This window comes from Rhinoderma darwinii, chromosome 6, assembly GCF_050947455.1.
Source record: "Rhinoderma darwinii isolate aRhiDar2 chromosome 6, aRhiDar2.hap1, whole genome shotgun sequence".
In the NCBI taxonomy this organism is placed as follows: domain Eukaryota; kingdom Metazoa; phylum Chordata; class Amphibia; order Anura; family Rhinodermatidae; genus Rhinoderma; species Rhinoderma darwinii.
In genome coordinates this window covers 74454191-74475878 of record NC_134692.1, presented here as the reverse complement: position 1 = coordinate 74475878, position 21688 = coordinate 74454191, and the positions used below count along the sequence as shown (strand labels likewise).

General features: G+C 41.8%; 1 protein-coding gene across 3 annotated transcripts in view; it reads left to right on the top strand.

Annotated features, from left to right (window-relative positions):
* The window catches only part of CALCRL (calcitonin receptor like receptor), a 243873-nt gene that overhangs the window by 120955 nt on the left and 101230 nt on the right, over window positions 1-21688 (top strand). For all 3 annotated transcript variants that reach the window (XM_075829949.1, XM_075829950.1, XM_075829951.1), the window contains one exon: window positions 5794-5904. In XM_075829949.1, coding sequence (XP_075686064.1) covers window positions 5794-5904 — 111 coding nt within the window. The remainder of the gene's footprint in view (window positions 1-5793; window positions 5905-21688) is intronic.

Genomic DNA, 21688 nt, shown 5'->3' with positions numbered 1-21688 from the left:
CATACATTTCCAGGAAGAATTGCACAACACAGAGTTCTAAGAAAAGAGGCTCCAGTATTGATATTTAAACCCCTTCCCGCTGCAGACACCTTTTGATCTTCCTGACAGAGCCTCATTTTTTAAATCTGACATGTATCACTTGATATTGAAGATTGTTTTCTCGTGACATATTGTACTTAAAGGGAAAGTGTTGGCAGCAAAACATGATTTTTTTTTTTTTAGTTAAACAATTCGTGTATAGGTGATTAAACATTGTTCTATTTTTTTTTTTTTTTTTCACGAGTCAGGAAATATTATAAATTGGATTCAATTGGACTCTAATTTATAATATTTCCCATTGCTGGTCACTAGATGGAGCCATTCCCAAAATTGCAGCATTGCATGTGGTAAAGCAACCACATTGCTTTATGCTGCAAAATTGGGTAAAAAGCCCTCGCTCTAGTGAGCTCTCAGCATCCCCCCCCCCCCCCTTTATCCTGGCTAGTGCCGGGATAAACGAGGGGATTGAACGGTCTAACCTCCTACACTGTGTGTCGCCATTTTTTGAGCTAACACACAGTGTAGTAGGTTTACATACAGTAGTAAACACACACAAACACGAACATACATAGAAATCTCTTACCTGCTCCTGCCGCCGCGGCTCCCTCCGGCCCGTCTGCTCCGTCTGCTGCCGCTGGTCCAAGTGCACAAGTCCGGAAGCCGCGACCGGAAGTAGTAATCTTACTGTCCGGCCGCGACTTCCGGTCCACAGGAAAATGGCGCCGGACGGCGCGCATTTCAAATTGGACTGTGTGGGAGCGGCGCATGCGCCGTTCCCACACAGACGGCGTACATTGAAGTGGATGGAACGGGCCCCGTTCGCAGTCCCTATGGGACTGTGGCTGCCGTATTCCATGTCTGTATGTGTCGTTAATCGACACATACAGAAATGGAAAAAAAAATGGCAGCCCCCATAGGGAAGAAAAAGTGTAAAAATAAGAAAAAGTAACACACAAACACACAAATTATTCCAAACGTTTTTAATAAAGCACTAACATCTTTAACATATTAAAAAACATTTTGTGGTAACACTGTTCCTTTAATTTCAGAGGTAAAATTTTGTCAATACATTCTTTGCATATTTGTAAAAAAAACACATATTTAGGGAAAATTTGCAAAAAATTTAATTTTTCTAAATTTAAATGTATCTGCTTGTAAGACAGATAGTAATACCACACAAAATACTTACTAGTTAACATTTCCCATATGTCTACTTTATGTTGCCGTCGTTTTTTGAACAATATTTTATTTTTCTAGGACATTACAAGGCTTATCATTTTAACAGAAATGTCTCACATTTTCATGAAAAAAAATGTATGGACCAGTTCATCTCTGAAATGACTTTGAAGGGCCCATATATTAGAAACCCCCATAAATCGCCCTATTTTAAAAACTGCACCTCTCAAAGTATTCAAAACATAATTGAGAAAGTTTATGAACCCTTTAGGTGTTTTACAGGAATTAAAGGAAAGTGAAATTTACAAACTTCATTTTTTCTGCAGTAATTCAATTTTGCTCAATTTCTTCTGTAACACAGAAGGTTTTACCAGAGAAACACAGCTCAATATTTATTGCCTATATTTTGCAGTTTTTAGAAATCTCACACATGTGGCCCTAGTGTGCTAATGGACTGAAACACAGGCCTCAGAAGCAAAGGAGCAGCTAGTGGATTTTGGGGCAGCATGTCAGGTTTGAAGAGGTCTTGTGGTGCCAAAACAAAGAAACACCCCCAAAAATGACCCAATTTTGGAAACTACACACACAAGGAAATTATATAGGGGTGTAGTGCGCTATTTGACCCCACGGGTGTTTTATAGATTTTATTAGAATTGGGCATTGGAAATTTAAAAAAAAAAATGTTTTCCATTAAGATGTACTTTTAGCTAAAAAATGTTAATTTTCACAACTAATAAAGGAGAAAAAAAAACCAACATTTGTAAAGCAACTTCTCCAGAGTATGGTAGGACTCAGAAGGGAAGGTGCGTCATTTGGCATTTTGGAGCGCAGATTTTGCTGGATTGGTTTCTCAGCACCATGTCGCATTTTCAAAGCCCTTAAGGTACCAGTACAGTGGAAACTCCCAAAAAGTGACTCAATTTGGAAAACTACACCCCTTGAGGAATTCATCTATAGTGTATTGAGCATTTTGACCCCACAGGTTTTTGCTGAATTTATTAGAATGTGGCCGTGAAAATGAGAAATTACATTGTTTTCCAATAAGATGTAGTTTAAGCTAACAATTTTTCATTTTCACAAGGAATAATAGAAAAAAAGTTCCCCAAAATATGTAAAGCTATTTTTTCCGAGTACGACAATACCCTATATGTGGTCATGAACTTCTGTGTGGGCACACAGTAGGGCTCAGAAGGGAAGGGGCGCCATTTGGCTTTTGGAGTGCAGATTTTGATGGATTGATTTGCAAAACCCCTGTGGGATGAACACTGTGGAAACCCCCCAGAAATGGCCATTTTGGAAACTACACCCCTTTAAGGCATTCACCTGTCGGTGTAGTGACCATGTTAACCCCACAGGTGTCTTCCAGATATTAGTGTGCAGTGGGGGTTGTTGCAGAGTGAAAATGGCAATTTTTCCATGCCATTTCAGTGTCCAATAGGTTGTGCCCAGCTTGTGCCATCATGAAAAGACAGCTTTTTAATTATTATGCTGTGTTTCCCGGCTTTAGAAACACCCTACATGTGGCCCTAATCTCTTGCCTGGACATTCGACCAGGCTCAGGAGTGAAAGTGTACCATGTGAAGTTGAGGCCTAATTTGGCAATTTGCAAAGTCTTGGTTCAAAATTGCAGAGGCTCTGATGTGAAATAATAAAAGAAACCCCTGGGAAGTGACACCATTTTGGAAACTACACCCCTCAAGGCATTTATCAGTCGGTATAGTGAGCATTTTGACTCCACAGGCGTTTTCCAGAAATGAATGTGGTGGTGCAAAGTTAAAATTGCAATTCTTACCCAGATATGCCATTTCAGTGGCAAATATGTTGTGCCCAGCTTGTGCCACTGAAGACACATACCCTCAAAATTGTTAATCGGGTTCTCCCGGGTATGACGATGCCATATATGTGAAAGTAAACTGCTGGTAGGGCACAGTATAGGGACTCAGGAGGGAGGGTGCACCATTTGGCTTTTGGATTTTGCATGGTAATAGTTTTGTTTAGGGTTTTACTGGTATTTCAGTTTATAACATGGGGTGGCATATGTAAGCTGGGCAGAGTACATCAGGGCATAATAATGTGGTATAATAATGGGTTAAAAAAATAACAAATACCCATGGATCATTTTATTATGCCGTGAAGCAATTGTTTATGCACAGGCCAGTGTCGCACTGATAAATGTCCTTTCTTATCCCCCTTTTAGTACATAGTCTGCACCTTTGCAGTTTAGGGAATTTTTCTGGGAAAGTGTTTTCCTGGTATAATATGGACACCTTAAGGGGCTGTTATTTGCGGGACGAGCTGTAGTTTTATTTGTAGACAACGTGATAAAAAATAAAAGCAATTCCTACATAGTTTTTTTTTTTTTATAATGTGTCGTTCACCGTTCTGTATAAATGACATGTTAACCTTATTCTGCAGGTTAAATGATGGCAATACCAAATTTATATAGTTTGTGTATGTTTTACTACTTTTACACAATAAAGCATTACATTTTTTTGTGTTTTTGGGTCCCTATATTCTAAGAGCAATAACTTTTTGCTTTTCTGTCTACGGAGCTGTAAGAGGGCTCACTTTTTGCGGGATGAGCTGTAGTTTATTAGCACCAGCTTGGGGTATTGCAACTTTTTGATACATTTTTATCCTATTTTTTTTGAGGCAAAAACAGCAATTCTGACATATTTTATTAGGGTTTTTTTTTTATACAGCGTTCACCAGTATTGTAAATGACATATTAACTTTATTCTGCGGGTCTGTACAATTCCAGGGATACCAAGTTTATATAGTTTTTTTTTTTTTTTTATGTTTTGCAATTTTTACATAATAAAATTACTGTTTTGTAAAAATAATGTCTTTTTTCTGTCACCATGTTCTGAAAGCCATAAAGTTTTATTTTTTGTTGTTGACGGAGCTGTATGAGGTCTTGTTTTTTGCTAGACTACCTGTAGTTTTTATAATACATAATAATATTTTTATAGTTTAGGCTGTTAAGGACGCGGTGATAAAAACTTATGTATAGTTTTTTTAATTTTTTTCCAATAAGAAAGGACTTGAAGGAAAATGGGCGAACTTTTTTTATTTTAATTCTTGAATCTTTTTTTATTTTTTTTTAACATTTATATATTTTTTTTAAATTCACTTTTTTGTTTAGTCCCACTAGGGTACTTGAAGATACAACAGTCCGTTCGCTGTTATAATACACTGCAATACTTATGTATTGCAGTGTATTATACCTGTCAGTTTCACACTGACAGGCAGCCTATTAGGTCGTGCCTCTGGCAGGGCTTAAGTGGCTTCTGTAATTGGCAGACCAGGAAGCCATTGTTAGGCCTCCGGTTGCGATAGCAGCTATCGGCACCCCTGCAATCGTGTCACTGGGATGTCAATTGGCTTCAAACCAGTTAGATGCCGCAGTCGGTTTTGACCGCAGCATCAAAGGGGTTAATGGCGGGGATCAGAGCTGCCATTACAGCAGGGTATCCGCTTCTGAGCCCGTGCCATCTTTTTGTCATATTTTATAAACATTTCTCGGGAATAGGGTAATGAATAATGCAAGTATTTACAAAAACACAAATGTCAAAAGAGCTGAAAGGTCCTCTTTAAGGCCAGGATCACACACACCGTTTTGATGCAGTTTTTGTTGCAGTTTGTGACTACGTTTTTTGAGCCAAAGCCAGAAGTGGATCCAAAAGGAAGGACAGAAAAGACTGATGCATCTCTTTTCTTTATTGTCCACTTCTGAGCCAATAACTTCCACACAAACTGCATCAAAACTGGGTGTGATCCTGGCCTAAAGGTTTGCTATAAGAGTTAATGTTACTGAATAGTTTGTAATTTACATTGTTTAAATAATTGATCCCCAAGCTAAGATCTTACTTTTCACATGCATGCGCATATACAACTTACTTTGTGGAGTAGTCGCATAGATTGATCTTTAGTTATGAAGCTCACTTAATGATTCAGCAAAATGTAACTATGATCCGTCTTTATAGTAAGGGTTCATGTTGATACAGCAGTGCGCTGACCCTGTACACTAGCATACAGTTCTGAAGTTTAATATTATGGACCCATAGGCACTGTACCATTATTTCATGATTGATAAACAACTAATACATTTGGGACAGTAGCAAGAGTTAGGTCTGCTATTGTTTAAAATCTGAACTCAATATTGTTTAACCCACAAAAAAATCAATTTCATTTTTGCGGCAGACGCAAGGCTGTCCATGAACTTGATTCCCGCATGGAAAGAGTGTGGTGTGTCATAGTAATCCTATGAGTCTTGCATGACCAAATGTCACCGGGTAGCCCCAGCTTTCTATCACAGAAACAAGATAATTATATATATATTATATATTTTAGGCATAGGTTTCTAACTCTTGTTCACCATTCTGCACAGAGTTACTAATTTATTTAATTGCTTGTACAGAATCATTGTGGGCCAATGATCGGTAACGAGCATTCTTAGGAAGGCATATTCGGACAATTATCGGCCCGTGAAAGTGGGCCTTTACTGTATACGCCAAGCAACGCTGTACCTTTTACTCTGTTTTTGTTTTTAAGGTTTTTTTTTTTCATTTTACTTAGGTCAAATTTGTAACAGGACATGGGATGGTTGGTTATGTTGGGGAGATGCAGCAGCAGGACAAATTTCTGAACAGCACTGCCCAGATTATTTTCAGGACTTTGATCCCTCAGGTGAGTTATGAGTAACATCTATATAAATTTTTCTTCATAAAAAATGATTTGCTGGAGCAAGCGCCTTTTTTAATAAACTGGTTGTCCGGGGTTAGAGAAACATGGCTGCTTTCTTCCCAAAACAGTGCCACACTTGTCCATAGTTTGTGCGTGGGATTGCAGGCCCATTCAATTCAATAAAGCTAATCTGCAATACCAGAAGTAGTGACAGGTGTGATGCTGTTTCTAAAAGAAAGCAGCTACATTTTTCTAATACTGTACAACCCCTTTAACCCCTGTTAGCATGCATACACCCCTGCCTTTCCTGTACACTCCTGTGGGGGGGAAAAAATTCTGGATTTTTTTTTCAATATTTTTATTAAAAGTAGTCCAAACACATTATAACAAATATATAAACATATTAAGGCACACCCAGTACCAAGTGTCAAACAGTTCATCATTACAAGCAAAAAAATAAAGTGCAGAAAAAAAAGTGTTTGGGGAAGTTCACACTTAGCGGAAACACTGCGGATTTTCCACAACGTATTTCATTGCGGAAAGTCCGCAGTGTAGTACAATAGCCGCAAAGTGGATGAGATTTGAACAAATCTCATCCACATGTGTAAAAAACCCGCTGAAAAAACATTTATAAATTTACCTGAGGTGCAGTTTTTTAAACCTCAGCAAGTCCATTTACGCTGCGCAATCGCTGTTTTTCTGTTGCGGGTTTTCTCCATGGAATTTAATGGAAAGGTAAAACCCGCAAAAAAAATAGTAGATGTTGCGATTTTTGCGGCGGAAAAGCTGCAGTTCTGTTGGAAAAATCGCAGCTCAGAAAAAAAAAGTCTACTTATACCCAGATCTCTATGCTCCTGCGTCCAGCCGTGCCTCCAGGAATGATGTTCCATCCCATGTGACTGCTGCAACCAATCACAGACTGCAGAGGTCACATGGGATGAAACATCATCCCAGGAGGCTGGGCTGCAGGATGTCAGAGGGACGCGTCATGATTATGGGTATGTATTGGCTTTTTTTTTTGACCTGCTGTTTTCCACAACAGACATTTAATCCGAAAAACTGCACCACAATTTAGTGTGGGTTTTCGCCAGAATTCTGCGCGGGGACGAGGGTGGATACACTGTGTACTTTTGCACAGCGTGTCCGCCCTGTGTGAACATACCCTCAGTGTGTGAAGGAGTCCTTAAGAGAAATTTACATCCATCATTTTTTTTGTACCAATTTTCATTATCATGGCAAAACCGTGATAATAACTGTGAAAAAGACGACTCATGTATATGTACCCTTAAAGGGAATGTGTCGCGAATTCAAAATTTTTTTTAAGTTACTCATTTTTATTATTTTTTTTGCATTTTTTTGCTGTATTTTTTTTTTTCTTCCACAAGGTGGACGTATTAAAAATTAAATAATAATTTGACATGTTGGCCACCAGAGGGAGCACTTCCCAGAATTACAGCAAGGTGAATCAGGCAAAGCAGCCTGATTTACAGCTGATGTACACTACCGTTCAAAAGTTTAGGGTCACTTAGAAATTTCCTTATTTTTGCAAGAAAAGCACAGTTTTTTCAATGAAGATAACATTAAATTAATCAGAAATACACTCTATACATTGTTCATGTGCTAAATGACTATTCTAGCTGCAAACGTCTGGTTTTTAATGCAATATCTACATAGGTGTATAGAGGCCCATTTCCAGCAACCATCACTCCAGTGTTCTAATGGTACATTGTGTTTGCTAACTGTGTTAGAAGGCTAATGGATGATTAGAAAACACTTGAAAACCCTTGTGCAATTATGTTAGCACCGCTGTAAACAGTTTTGCTGTTTAGAGGAGCTATAAAACTGACCTTCCTTTGAGCTAGTTGAGAATCTGGAGCATTACATTTGTGGGTTCGATTAAACTCTCAAAATGGCTAGAAAAAGAGAGCTTTCATGTGAAACTCGACAGTCTATTCTTGTTCTTAGAAATGAAGGCTATTCCATGCGAGAAATTGCCAAGAAACTGAAGATTTCCTACAACGGCGTGTACTACTCCCTTCAGAGGACAGCACAAACAGGCTCTAACCAGAGTAGAAAGAGAAGTGGAAGGCCCCGCTGCACAACAGAGCAACAAGACAAGTACATTAGGGTCTCTAGTTTGAGAAATAGACGCCTCACAGGTCCTCAACTGGCAGCTTCATTAAATAGTACCCGCAAAACGCCAGTGTCAACGTCTACAGTGAAGAGGCGACTTCGGGATGTTGGCCTTCAGGGCAGAGTGGCAAAGAAAAAGCCATATCTGAGATTGGCTAATAAAAGTAAAAGATTATTATGGGCAAAAGCACACAGACATTGGACAGAGGAAGATTGGAAAAAAGTGTTATTGACAGACGAATCGAAGTTTGAGGTGTTTGGATCACACAGAAGAACATTTGTGAGACACAGAACAACTGAAAAGATGCTGGAAGAGTGCCTGACGCCATCTGTCAAGCATGGTGGAGGTAATGTGATGGTCTGTGGTTGCTTTGGTGCTGGTAAAGTGGGAGATTTGTACAAGGTAAAAGGGATTTTGAATAAGGAAGGCTATCACTCCATTTTGCAACGCCATGCCATACCCTGTGGACAGCGCTTGATTGAAGCCAATTTCATCCTACAACAGGACAATGACCCAAAGCACACCTCCAAATTATGCAAGAACTATTTAGGGAAGAAGCAGGCAGCTGGTATTCTATCTGTAATGGAGTGGCCAGCGCAGTCACCAGATCTTAACCTCATAGAGCTGTTGTGGGAGCGGCTTGACCGTATGGTACGCAAGAAGTGCCCATCAAGCCAATCCAACTTGGGGGAGGGGCTTCTGGAAGCATGTGGTGAAATTTCTACCGATTTACCTCATCAAATTAACAGCTAGAATGCCAAAGGTCTGCAATGCTGTAATTGCTGCAAATGGAGCATTCTTTGACGAAAGCAAAGTTTGAAGGAGAAAATTATTATTTGAAATAAAAATCATTATTTCTAACCTTGTCAATGTCTTGACTATATTTTCTAGTCATTTTGCAACTTATTTGATAAATATAAGTGTGAGTTTTCATGGAAAACACAAAATTGTCTGGGTGACCCCAAACTTTTGACCGGTAGTGTATATGTGGGAGGGAGACTCACCCCCCCTCCCTATTTTTGGCTACAAGCCAGGAAAAGCTGTCTTCAAATTACTAAGCAGTGTCCAGCTCCCATTTTGGGAGAGATTCTACAAATGGTAGCTGGCAGAGCTCTAGAACACACCAAAAGGCTAAGAATGATGAATGTCAAGGGGGAAGACCCTGTGGTGAATGACTTTTCAGTTGACAGGTTCACACGGCGTGTATTTGTGTTTCAATTATTTTTATTGAAGGTGTACAAAAAAAGGTAAACTGTAGATCAAACAATGCAAATAACGGTCGGGGGCATTCCCCGTAAATCGAATCATAACATACAAATATATTCCAAGGATTGCTCTATGTCATAAAAGAGAAGGGAGGGAGAGAAAGAGGGGGGAAAGACAGGAAAATGAGGGTCAAATGTCCTCTAGGCAAAATGAAACTAAGAGATCGTCCCAAGGTAACTGAGCCATGGCTGCCAAACTTGAAGGAAGAGCTCCTCTTTATGTGAGACCATACAATGTAAACGGTCATTGATCATAATCCAATTCAGTTTAGTTTTAACCAGATGAAGAGGAATCACAGGCCTTTTCCAAGATGTAGCTATAGCAATTTTGGCTGCCAGGAAAAGAAAGGATACAAATTTATGAGAGGCCTTCGATAATCCAGGGATGGTCTCATTGAGTAATGCCTGTGACGGGGAAAATTTCAAGTTAATCTGAGTTATAGAATATAATATTAAAGCTTCGTCGCCAAAACCGGCGTAGCTTCGTGCAACCCCACCATATATTAAGAGGGTGTCCCACACATCTACATTGTCTGAAGCAAGAATATGAGGCAGAAGGGAACATCTTGGCCAGTCTAGAGGGAACTAAGTACCATCGTAAGAATACTTTATAATTGACTTCGACCAGCGAAGCGTTAATAGAAATTTTCGCAGTACGTTCTGCCATATCTTGCCAGTCTCTAACAGTAAAGGATGTGTGTAAGTCCCTCTCCCACATAGCCATATATAACAGCCTGTCCTATGGAAAAAAAAATGAGTAAGTGTTCGACAAGGGATGATGCCCACTAGAATTATTCAAACATAAGTTCTCAAATTCTGAAGTATTCTGCAGAACCGAAGTAGGTTTAAATGAGGACATAAAATGGTGAATCTGGTGTAAGCGAAAAATCTCAGAATCTGGCATGTGGTGGATGGACTGATAAAAATGACAGGATTTTATGCCTAGCCTATAACAAAAGTGTCTAATTCGGTACAGATTTTCATCTAGCCACCATTGAAACGCTGACGGTTGCATACCAGGAGCAAAAATAGGATTAGCAAATAATCTGGCTGCAGGTGTGTGCACGGAACATAGCAAGGTACCTATGATTCAGTTTATCCCACAGCGCCAAGGAAGAAGAGAGGAGCGGACATAACACGGGTGGTCTGTGTTTGGGTTTCAGCCATAACAACTGATCTACTGTAACATCAGGTATAGCTGCCTGTTTGATAGAAATCCAACGTGTTTGGTTACTGATACTGTGGAGTGACACTAAGGGCGTCAAGCAAGCAGCATAGTAGTATTTAGTGAGGTTCGGTAAACCCAAACCCCCCGATACTTTAGCATACAGAGTACTTTGTGGGACTCTACATCGTTTAGGACCCCAAATGAAGGACAATATAAGCCCTTGAAGGTCTTTTAAATAGGGGCAGGGACATCTATTGGTAAAGTGCAGAAGATGTATAAGATTCTGGGAAGAACCGTCATTTTAACAGCTGCATGTAAAACCCCCTCAAAAAACAAGGGGGCACTCCCTCCATCTGGAGAAAAAAAGGTTCAACCTGCAGAGACGACAAGCCTTCTTTACTGTAAGAACTGTGAATCTATGGAATAGTCTACCACAGGAGCTGGTCACAGCAGGGACAGTATTTGGCTTTAAAAAAGCTTAGATAATTTCCTAGAACAAAAAAATAGCTCCTATGTGTAGAATTTTTTACCTTCCCTTTTCCCATCACTTGGTTGAACTTGATGGACATGTGTCTTTTTTTCAACCGTACTAACTATGCTATTATACCGAACCAGGAAATAGGCATAGATGCCCAGTGTAACAGATCTGTATTCAATTTTTATTTGAGAGGGAGGAAATTTGTGCGGAAAAGGGTGGAGTAAGGTGAACCCCCAGATAGATTTTGTCTTCCCTCCATCTCAGCTCAAAGTTCAGTTGAATCAACTTGGCCATGGAATGTGGAATGCTGATGTTCAAAACCTCAGACTCCTCATGGTTGACTTTTAATCCCGATATTTGAGAAAATTGGTCTAAAACGTGGTAAAGATTCGGGAGGGACCTAAGGGGGATGACCAAACCAGTAAGATGTCGTCTGCATAAAGTGCACATTTATGTGTCTGACCCCTAACCTCAACTCCTTTTATGTCATTATTCCTCCTGATTAGGTGGGCAAGGGGCTCTAGTGCCAAGACAAAAAGAATAGGGGATAGAGGGCACCCATGTCTCGTTCCCCGGCCTATAGTTATACGGTCTGAGAAAAATCCCTTGATCATTACCTGGGCAGATGGAGCCGAAATATAGACTTCTTAAAAGGGTAATACATTTATCCCCTAACCCCCAACGCTTCAGGACAAAAAATAAGTAGTCACAGGTCAGGAAATCAAAGGCCTTATGTAGAATCAGTGACAGGCATATAGCTCCTGATTTCCGTGTTCCATCCCGGTGTGAACGAACAAGGGATATAAGATCAATGATACTTCTAGTCTGATCAGCCGCTTGTCTGTTAGGAACTAAATCCACCTGATCAGGGTGAATGTATTGTTCTAGAAAGGCATTGAGTATGGTGGCGAAGATTTTAGTGAGCATCTAATGTCAACATAAATTATTGATATTGGCCTATAGTTTTTGTACGAAGACTGGTCTTTACCTGGTTTTGGGCTCACTGAAATATACACTCTGAGGGCATCAGGTCCAGGAGGACTACAATCCCTTAAAGCGTTAAAGAGGATGACTAAGTGAGGGCCAAAACATCTGCAAATTTTTTTATAATAGAGATTAGATCCTGGGGATTTAGCTGGTTTGAGGGATTTAATCACAGCCAGAACTTCCTGTGTCGATATAGGGGGCTCCATATTATCTCTGTGGGGGTCTGTTAATAATGTATCAGCTTTTGCTTCATCCATCTGGGGAGGGGATTTATACAGGGAAGAATAGACTGAAGAGTAACTATTGAGAACTTCTTTAGGGTGCTGTGTGAGATTATCGTTCGCCAGCCTTCGTTTAGGGACCATAAATGTAATGTCAGGATAGGGAGACAGACAGGTGAGCCCTAATCTACCTGCCACTCAGTCCCTGCCTACTTGCACAGCCCGTCCTAGGTGACGGCGTACAACTGGGCGACGGTCCCTACACTCAATATGTGCACGACAGACAAACAAGACAAGGGTACAGAAAAGCAAAGGGATGTGGGGCAGTTGCCCACGGCGACACCGTGAGCAACTGATAACTGGACGAGCCGAGTCAAACCAGGAGTGTACGTGGTAACAAATGCAGAGCAGGAGAATAGTCAGTCAAGCCTGGGTCAATATGAAGCAGAGGTCAATGGTAACAGCAGGAACAGCAGAGCCAGGAAACAAGAGAATCACAGGCAAAGGACAAGCAGCAAATGAAGCTATAAGTAGACCAAGGGCGGGAGCTAGAACCGTCTGGCCAGGCTGCGATAGGCTCTCCCACTCCTCAGCCTACCAGCCTGAGTGGTAGCAGATCGAGTCACCCTAGCAGACCTAGGAACAGATGCAGGCTGATTAACCACGAGCGTCGACACAGAAGCTGTGTCAGGCAAATCCTTCACAATAAAGTTACGAGACAATGGAGCAAGTTTCCGAGCTAAGAGGGTGCTGGCTTCGTCACTTACGGTACTGCGTCCAATGACTGTGACATTCTGCGATAGTTGTAAGGCATAAGTTAAGTTCAGTACGGGCATCCTCAATTTTAGACCGCAAATCAAGGTTAGTATTCGCTTTCTGTTGTCTAACTAAAGCTAAATAAGTTGCTTCCTTATCTTTAAGAGTCTGGTCCCTAGTTATTTTTAGACGTGAGGCAATCTGAATAAGTTTCCCTCTAAAGGTAGCTTTGTGGGCCTCCCAGTTAATTGCCGGGGAAGTGTCAGTCACACAGTTAAAGAGGCTCTGTCACCAGATTTTGCAACCCCTATCTGCTATTGCAGCAGATAGGCGCTGCAATGTAGATTACTGTAACGTTTTTATTTTAAAAAAACGAGCATTTTTGGCCAAGTTATGACCATTTTTGTATTTATGCAAATGAGGCTTGCAAAAGTACAACTGGGCGTGTTGAAAAGTAAAAGTACAACTGGGCGTGTATTATGTGCGTACATCGGGGCGTTTGTACTACTTTTACTAGCTGGGCGTTCTGACGAGAAGTATCATCCACTTCTCTTCAGAACGCCCAGCTTCTGGCAGTGCAGACAGCGTGTTCTCGAGAGATCACGCTGTGACGTCACTCACAGGTCCTGCATCGTGTCGGACGAGCGAGGACACATCGGCACCAGAGGCTACAGATGATTCTGCAGCAGCATCGGCGTTTGCAGGTAAGTCGATGTAGCTACTTACCTGCAAACGCCGATGCTGCTGCAGAATCAACTGTAGCCTCTGGTGCCGATGTGTCCTCGCTCGTCTGACACGATGCAGGACCTGGGGAAGTGACGTCACAGCGTGATCTGCCAGAAGCTGGGCGTTCTGAAGAGAAGTGGATGATACTTCTCGTCAGAACGCCCAGCTAGTAAAAGAAGTAAAAACGCCCCGATGTACGCACATAATACACGCCCAGTTGTACTTTTACTTTTCAACATGCCCAGTTGTACTTTAGCAAGCCTCATTTGCATAAATACAAAAATGGTCATAACTTGGCCAAAAATGCTCGTTTTTTAAAAATAAAAACGTTACTGTAATCTACATTGCAGCGCCTATCTGCTGCAATAGCAGATAGGGGTTGCAAAATCTGGTGACAGAGCCTCTTTAAGGTGGAAATACTGTTCAAGTTCCGTTGTGATTTCTTTGAGTATTTGGGGGTTTGTCAGAAGGGACACATTTAAACGCCATGAGTTAGACCTAGGTTTATGCCAGAAGCAATCCAGTGTAAACAACACCAAGTCATGATCTGACCACAAAATGGGATGTATTTTGGCACAAAGTAAACTATTTAAAAGCTGAGATGGAAGGAATAGATGATCTATACGAGAGTAAGATGAATGGACATGAGAGTAAAAGGTATAATCCCTGGTGGAGAGATTGGCAGATCTGCGGGCATCTACAAAATCATGGGAGTGTAAGAGTTTGGCTAATTTCAACCCCTGTTTAGGGGGGCGAAGGGAGAAGGAACCTGTGCTCGTTTTGTCAAGGAGATGATCCAGTACTACATTAGAATCCCCACCCAAAAACACTTTACCAAGGAGATGAGGAAGTTAGTGTCTAAACATGGCATTAAAAAAACGTATCTGGCCTTCGTTTGGTGCGTAATAAGAAACTAATGTGACCTGAGTGTCCTGTAGTGTACCATTCACAAGGAAATACCTGCCGTCAGGATCTGCCACCGTGGCTTGTGTGAAGGGAAGATTTATTTTGAAAAAGATGCCCACTCCTCACTTCTTTTCCGTCACAACCGCTAGATAATACAAAGGATAATGATTATGCATAAATTTAAGACAAGAGCTAGTGGAGAAATACAATTCTTGTAAAAACCCTACATCACAATGTAAGGACTTATATGTTTGAAAAGCTTTGTGCCGTTTAGTCTGCGAATTGAGGCCTTGAACATCATGAGTAACAATGTTAAAGGAGTACGGAGGGTCAGCCATAACCTACATTTTCACAGAAAGCACAATACCTAAGACATTCGACCATCATAAGAAGGGGACAGGAAAGAAGGGGAGAGGAGCAAAAGTAAAAGAGAAAGGACAATAAACATATGTTATTTTCGGTACATATAGGAAAATCTAAAGCAACGCCCAAACAGGGCCATAAGGGATGTTGAGAGAGCACCACCCCAAGAACAATACAATATCAATGGGGGTCTGAAGATGCCAAGCAGGGCATGCCATCACCCAACGGAAGGACCAGCTCTCAATAGCTCAGCCCTAATCTAGCTGAAAGACAACAGCAAAAAATACCACAATAATAAAGGCAAAAGCAGTGTAAAAGTAAACGTTACTACTAAATGACAAAGGTAACTAATACATTAAGAAAGTTCCAGTCACAGAATCCCACGAGGAGAACATCTAGATGACGTCCAGGATTAGCAAGTTTAGGTATTAGAAGCTGAAGTTCGGGCCGAAGATCTAGAGCTCCAGAACGGTTGAAGACGTGCTGTAGAAGAGGAAAAAGCAGGCGGTTGCAGTTTCCTCAGCCGGGGCGTCCCATTCTTTGAAAGAAGACCCAAGCCTTCCATAATGGCCTCTCCTCAGAGAGAAGCAAAGCTGTGTGACCAATTTCGATAGGAATATGTAAGACAAAAGGGAAGGCCCATCGATATCTAATCTCGTGACGGATCAGGACTTGGAGGAGAGGCTTCTATGAACGACGCCTCTGGATCGTACGAGGAGCCAAATCGGCATAGATCTGAATGTCGCAACTACGCAGTCGTAACTGTTCTGAGGACCTGGAAGCTTTCATGACCCTTTTCCTTCACAGAGTAATAATGAGGCTTTGCCAACACATCTCTAGGCAGACCATCCATGCGGGTTCAGTGAGCTCTCTATGCACTCTATCAATGTAAAAATATCGGCCCAGATAAATCAGGAAGGAGCTGTTTGAAGAGATCATATACCACCGTTTCCAAATCCAGAACATTCACTGACAGACCTCTTATACGGAAATTTTTCCCTCTGGATCTATTATCCATGTCTTCAAGCTTAGAGTAGGCTTCCTCAAGCTGTTGGTAAATGTCGCCGATGCAATCCGAATGCTGGTTAACAGTCGTCAGCGGGTTATTAATTTTAGCCTCCATTCTAGATCCCAGAGCATGAAAGTCAGCTTTAAAGTTCAGATGTGATCTTCACACATGTTTTTTCAAGCTCTTGCTGTAAGAGTTGTGAAAAGAACTTTGTCACCCGAATATGCCCCAGTCTCAGCTTGCAGCTGCGGGGAGGATAATGGAGGAGACCCCTCCTGCCTAGCCTGGCTAATTGAAAACCCTCGCGCCGAAGGTTGTGCGGAGAAAGCACTGGAATCCTCCTCTCCAAACAAATCTGAGACAGGGCTTTAGCTCCGAAAACAAGGGGTACCTCCCTCCTCACTGTGTATTGGGTCCGGTGAGGGCGCCTGCAACTGAGGAATGTGAGGCGGGTAAGGCGCCATCATGTGCAATATGCAATAGATTCACCGTTTCAGCAGCCGTCGATCTGGTCACGATCCTGGACTTTTTGGCGTTCCCTTTTACCATCAAAAGAACCCTGAGCAGAAGCGGAGGGATTCCAGTGATCGGGGTGAGTGGCTGAAAATAGCTAATAGCTGTATACTTCCGTTGAGGTGCAGAGCTCTAGTGACACACGTCCGCCATCAGTCCCGCCCGCATGCGCCTCTCCACACGGCGTGTATTTGTTTTTTTGTGTGCATTTTACGTGCTGAAAAACACGTCAAACGCTTGATTAAGCTTCCATTTACAGAAATGGGAAAGCGCGCCGTTAGTATATACAACCAGATTTTTTTTTTACGCAAGCATTTTTAAAAAAACTTAGCGTCTTGTCAATTCTTTGGCACGTAAATCGCACCAAATGTTCCCATAGTCAATGAGAGTAATACTTACGTGCCAAAAAACTTGCAAAAAGCGCGCACAAAACATGTAAAAAAGCCACTTGAAAGACGCGTCAAAAAACACTTGATTAATTAGTAAAGCGAGCCGTTAGTACATACAGCAAGCTTTTTTTATGCAAACGTTTTAACAAAAACATGTTGCGGAAAAAAATAAGCATCGGGTCAATTCTTTGGCATGTAAAATGTGCCAAATGTGTCAAAAAACAAGTGAAAAACACAAACACCTGTATTTTAAAAGGCGCTTCACAAGAAACGCTGGTGTATTTTACACATCTACACGTCAGGTTTTTTTTGAGCGACGTGTGAACATGCACTAAGGGAATTATTTTTAATTGGCCTGTAGTTTATATTGCGGTGCAGGGAGACGACAGATGTCTGCTGGAGGTGAGAAGATTTTTATATTACTAACTTTATTTTTTTATTTTGCAGGTTCTTCTCGATCATTTGCACTACGTCGTAGATACGCTGGGCTACTTCGATGATCTACATTTTTTTTTAAAAATAAAATGGTTAACGAGGGTTGTGTGGGGGAGTTTTTATTTGAATAAAAAAATATTTTCTTAGGGTGTATTCACACCGTGCGGTCTTGCCGCGTTTTCGCCACGCAGCCAAAAAACGCATACAAAAAATTATGGTACAAAAGCATGCGCTATTCGATGTGGTTTTCGGCCGCGCAGGAAAAAAAGGGGCAAAACTGCACTGTGTGATTACACCCTTAGGTCCTGTTCACACAGTTTTTTTGCAGGCAGAAAAAAAAATCGACCTCAGACCATTGAAGCTAATGCAAGAACCATCGGCAAAAATCCCACGAAAAACGTCTCCGAAAACATTTCAATGGGAGGTCAGAGGGGGAAGCGGCAAGAAAGAAAATGCTGCTTTTTTTTCCAGCAAGAGGTCAAAAGGCACCTGGGACAGAAAACGCCTCTGCCTCCCATTGAAATCAATGCAGGGAGATTGCGGGGGTTTTATGGCGCTGATTCTGACGCAGTTTCTGCATCAAAATCAGCACCAGCAAGCTCTGTGTGAACAGGGAGTTATATCTCTGTTTTTTAATACTTTATTAGCACCTAAGTAATGGCAGTTGTCTGTTTGACGACGTCCATTACTAAGGCCCCATGCACACGACCGTATTTTTGTCCACCTGTAAATACTGGCGTAAGTGCAGGTCCTTGGTCACACGTATTCGACCCATATTGCACCAGTATTTACGGACCCGTGCCCGTAAATACGGGTCCGGTGTCACCCGTATTCTACCCGTATTTACGGGCACGTTTTTGGCTGCAAAATTGCACTGCACTAATCGGCAGCCTTTCTCTCTATCAGTGCAGGATAGGGAGAAGGGACAGCCCTTTCCGTAATAAAAGTAAAAGAAATTCATACTTACCCGGCCGTTGTCTTGGTGACGCGTCCCTCTCTTGACATCCAGTCCGACCTCCCTGGATGACGAGGCAGTCCATGTGACCGCTGCAGCCAGTGATTGGCCTGTGATTGGCTGCAGCGGTCACATGGGCTGTAACGTCATCCCAGGAGGCCGGACTGGAGGAAGAAGCAGGGAGTTCTGGGTAAGTATGAACGTCTTTCTTTTCTTTTTTTTTTACAGCTTTATCTATATTGTGATAGGTAGCCACTGTCCAGGGTGCTGAAACAGTTACTGCCGATCGTTTAACTCTTTCAGCACCCTGGACAGTGACTATTTACTGACGTCGCCTAGCAACGCTCCCGTAATTACGGGTGCACACACGTAGTCACCCGTAATTACGGGAACCCCATAGACCTCTATGTGCTGCCCGTGCCGTAATTACGGCCTGAAATAGGACATGTTCTATCTTTTTCAACGGCACGGGCACCTTCCCGTAAGCATACCGTTAGGTACCCGTGGCCAATAGATGTCTATGGGCCCGTAATTACGGGAGTTTTTACGATCGTGTGCATGGGGCCTAAGGCGGGGCTTAGTGTTAGCCAGTAAAAAGGCTTGCATTAACCCCCCCCCATTATTACCCTGGTACCCACCGCCACCAGGGGTATCGGGAAGAGCCGAGTACAATCCAGTACCCGACCATCTGTAGTGATGGTCTGTAGCCTGGGACATCCGTAGGCTAGTATTACTAAAAACAGTGACCCTTCCCACCCTCGTAATGCTAGGCTGCGGCTGTTTATTGTATCTGGCTGGTTATGAAAATAGGGGGGACCCACGTAGTTTGTCAATTATTTATTCTTTTTTTTTTTTTTTAAAAGACGATGTGGGGCCCCCCCATTTTCATAATCAGTGGTGTCTGAGAAGAGAAAAACATACACAGCGCCACATGGTGCAAGATAGACCTAATAGGTAAGGTTATAAATAGTGATGGTAAGTTATTACACTCACCTAAAAAAAAGTTTGTACTGGCAGGTACAAATTAGAGATATAGGCAGTAATAGAACAAGGTTGCAACTTTCAGTATGCCGGCATCAATTGTATTGTGCCGCGAGAAATAACAATTTAAAAGTATATATTTTAGAAAAAAAACATATGTTTAAAGTGGATATAGATTGAGTAGCGCTTTCCTATATCCACTTTTAACATATATTTTTTCTAAAATATATACTTTTAAATTGTTATTTTCATAATCAGACAGAGACAATAAAGCAGCCACAGCCTAGCGTTACCATGGTAGGAAGGGCCACTGTTTTTGGCCTTTACCAGCCTAATAATACCAGCCCGTGGCTGACTCTGTGCCCGACCATCACTACAGATGGCTAACACTAAGCCCCACCTTAGTAATGGACGTTGTCAAACAGACAACTGCCATCACTAAGGAACTAATAAAGTATTAAAAAACACAGACATAAGAAAATATTTTTTTATTGAATTAAAAACTCCCCCACACAACCCTCTTTCACCATTTTATAAAAAAAAAATGAATCTACGACGTAGTCCAAATGGTCCAGTGGAACCTGCAAAACGAAAATAAATAAAAGTTAGTAATATGCAGCTGCTTCTTCATTCCTTGCTCTTACTGTGAATCGCCATGTAGTTACACGGCGGTTCACAGTAGGAGCAAGGAATGAAGGAGCAGCAGAGTATGAGCGTCGCTGTTCCTTCATAGCCGGTTATCCGCTGTTTTGAAGGATCAGCGGCAAGCACCGCTGCTCTGTCGTTCCTTGCTCCTACTGTAAATCGCCCTATAGTGGCGGTTCACAGTATCACAGCTGTCTCCCATTCAAGTGAATAGGAGAAGGCTGTAATATTGTGATCCGCCACTAGAGGGCATTTCACAGTAGGAGCAAGAAAGTACGGAGTAGCGGTGCTCGCCGCTTATCCTTCAAAGCAGCTGATAAGCAGCTATGAAGGATCAGTGGCGCTTGTGTGTCGCTGATCCTACATAGCCGCCAATCAGCTGTTTTGAAGGAACAGTGGCAAGCACCTCTGCTCTGTCCAGCGCCCTCCCTAACAAACCCCCCCAAACATGCAACCGCGCCACACACAGACCCCCCACACACACAAATGCCCCCCTCCCACACAACCCCGCACTCACGCACATATACACACACACACACACACACACACACACACACACACACGCGCACGCACACACACCTTATCTGCAGTACGGCCGGTCTCCATCAAAATAGCTCTGGCTTTCCCCCTACAAACCCCCTTCTATGCTAGGTCGCTCTGAACTCCGCATGCGCAGTACAGAGCGAGACGGCAGAAGCACAGGATGTAAGGAACGGCTCCCATTCGTTCTGTCCTATGCCCTGTAGCTGCCATATTCCATCTGTGTATGTGTCGTGAAGAGACATGTACACAGATGAAATAAAACATTGCAGCCCTCAGTAGTGTAAAAAAGTGTTAATAAAAAAAATATAAAATATATTTTTAAATCAAGTAAATATATTTTATTAAATAGAAACACATAAATTAATAATAATATTCATATACAGCATTTTTGATGAATTTTTGTGCTTCTTTCGTGGCATTTTTAATGGAGTTTTTTTGCAGCATTGTGATTATTAGTGCGGCCAGATGATCGGTGGTGTTTATTCCAAACGCAGCATGCTCTGGTTATGGTGTTTTTTCAGATATTTGTCCCATAGACTTCTCTATAGGACTTCAAAAACTTCTGGCTTTAGCTAAAAAAAAAATGGAGCCAAAAACTGTGCATGTGATCCGGGCCCAAGAAGATTTTATTGCCAATTTCCCACAAGGGTAGGGTAGGATGCATAAAAGACAATGAAGATTATAACGGAATATAGGATATGTTGTATATCAGTACAGCTGTTATTCTTATAGTGTCAATTTGAAAATGGTAGAAGTTTGATTGGTTGCTAAAGACAACTTTCTAAATTTTTGTCTGGTTTTGTGTTTAGTAAAATGTAACTAGTGTGACTAAGGTCTTGTTCATATTTATATGTAGACTTTTACAGTTTGATCCACTAAACATACTGTACTTACTATACTGGCCAAGAAAATATTGCCTGCAATGAGACCGAGGATCAATTGTAGGTTCTCAAAGATAGAATGAACATACCCTAAGGCACTCTGCACACGGAAGGCCCCTCATGCGCCAGAAAATCCGCAGTGAATCACAGCAAATCTCATCCACATGCTGAAGAACATGTTCATGCAGCATTCTCATTCTATTATAGATGTTCACAGTGGATTTCTAGGTCCGCACCAAAATCCCCACATACAGTATCACATGCAGATTTTGATGCTTAAATCTGAAAAAATCTATTATGTATGTAGGTACCCTATGGGTGCATGTAGAGCGGAGCCGTGGTTATTGCTGTAGTTTCGCGGCAATTACAGGTGAATCACATAGTTTGTGTGTGCTTTAGGCCCCATTCACATCGCGTTTGTGCTATCCGCCG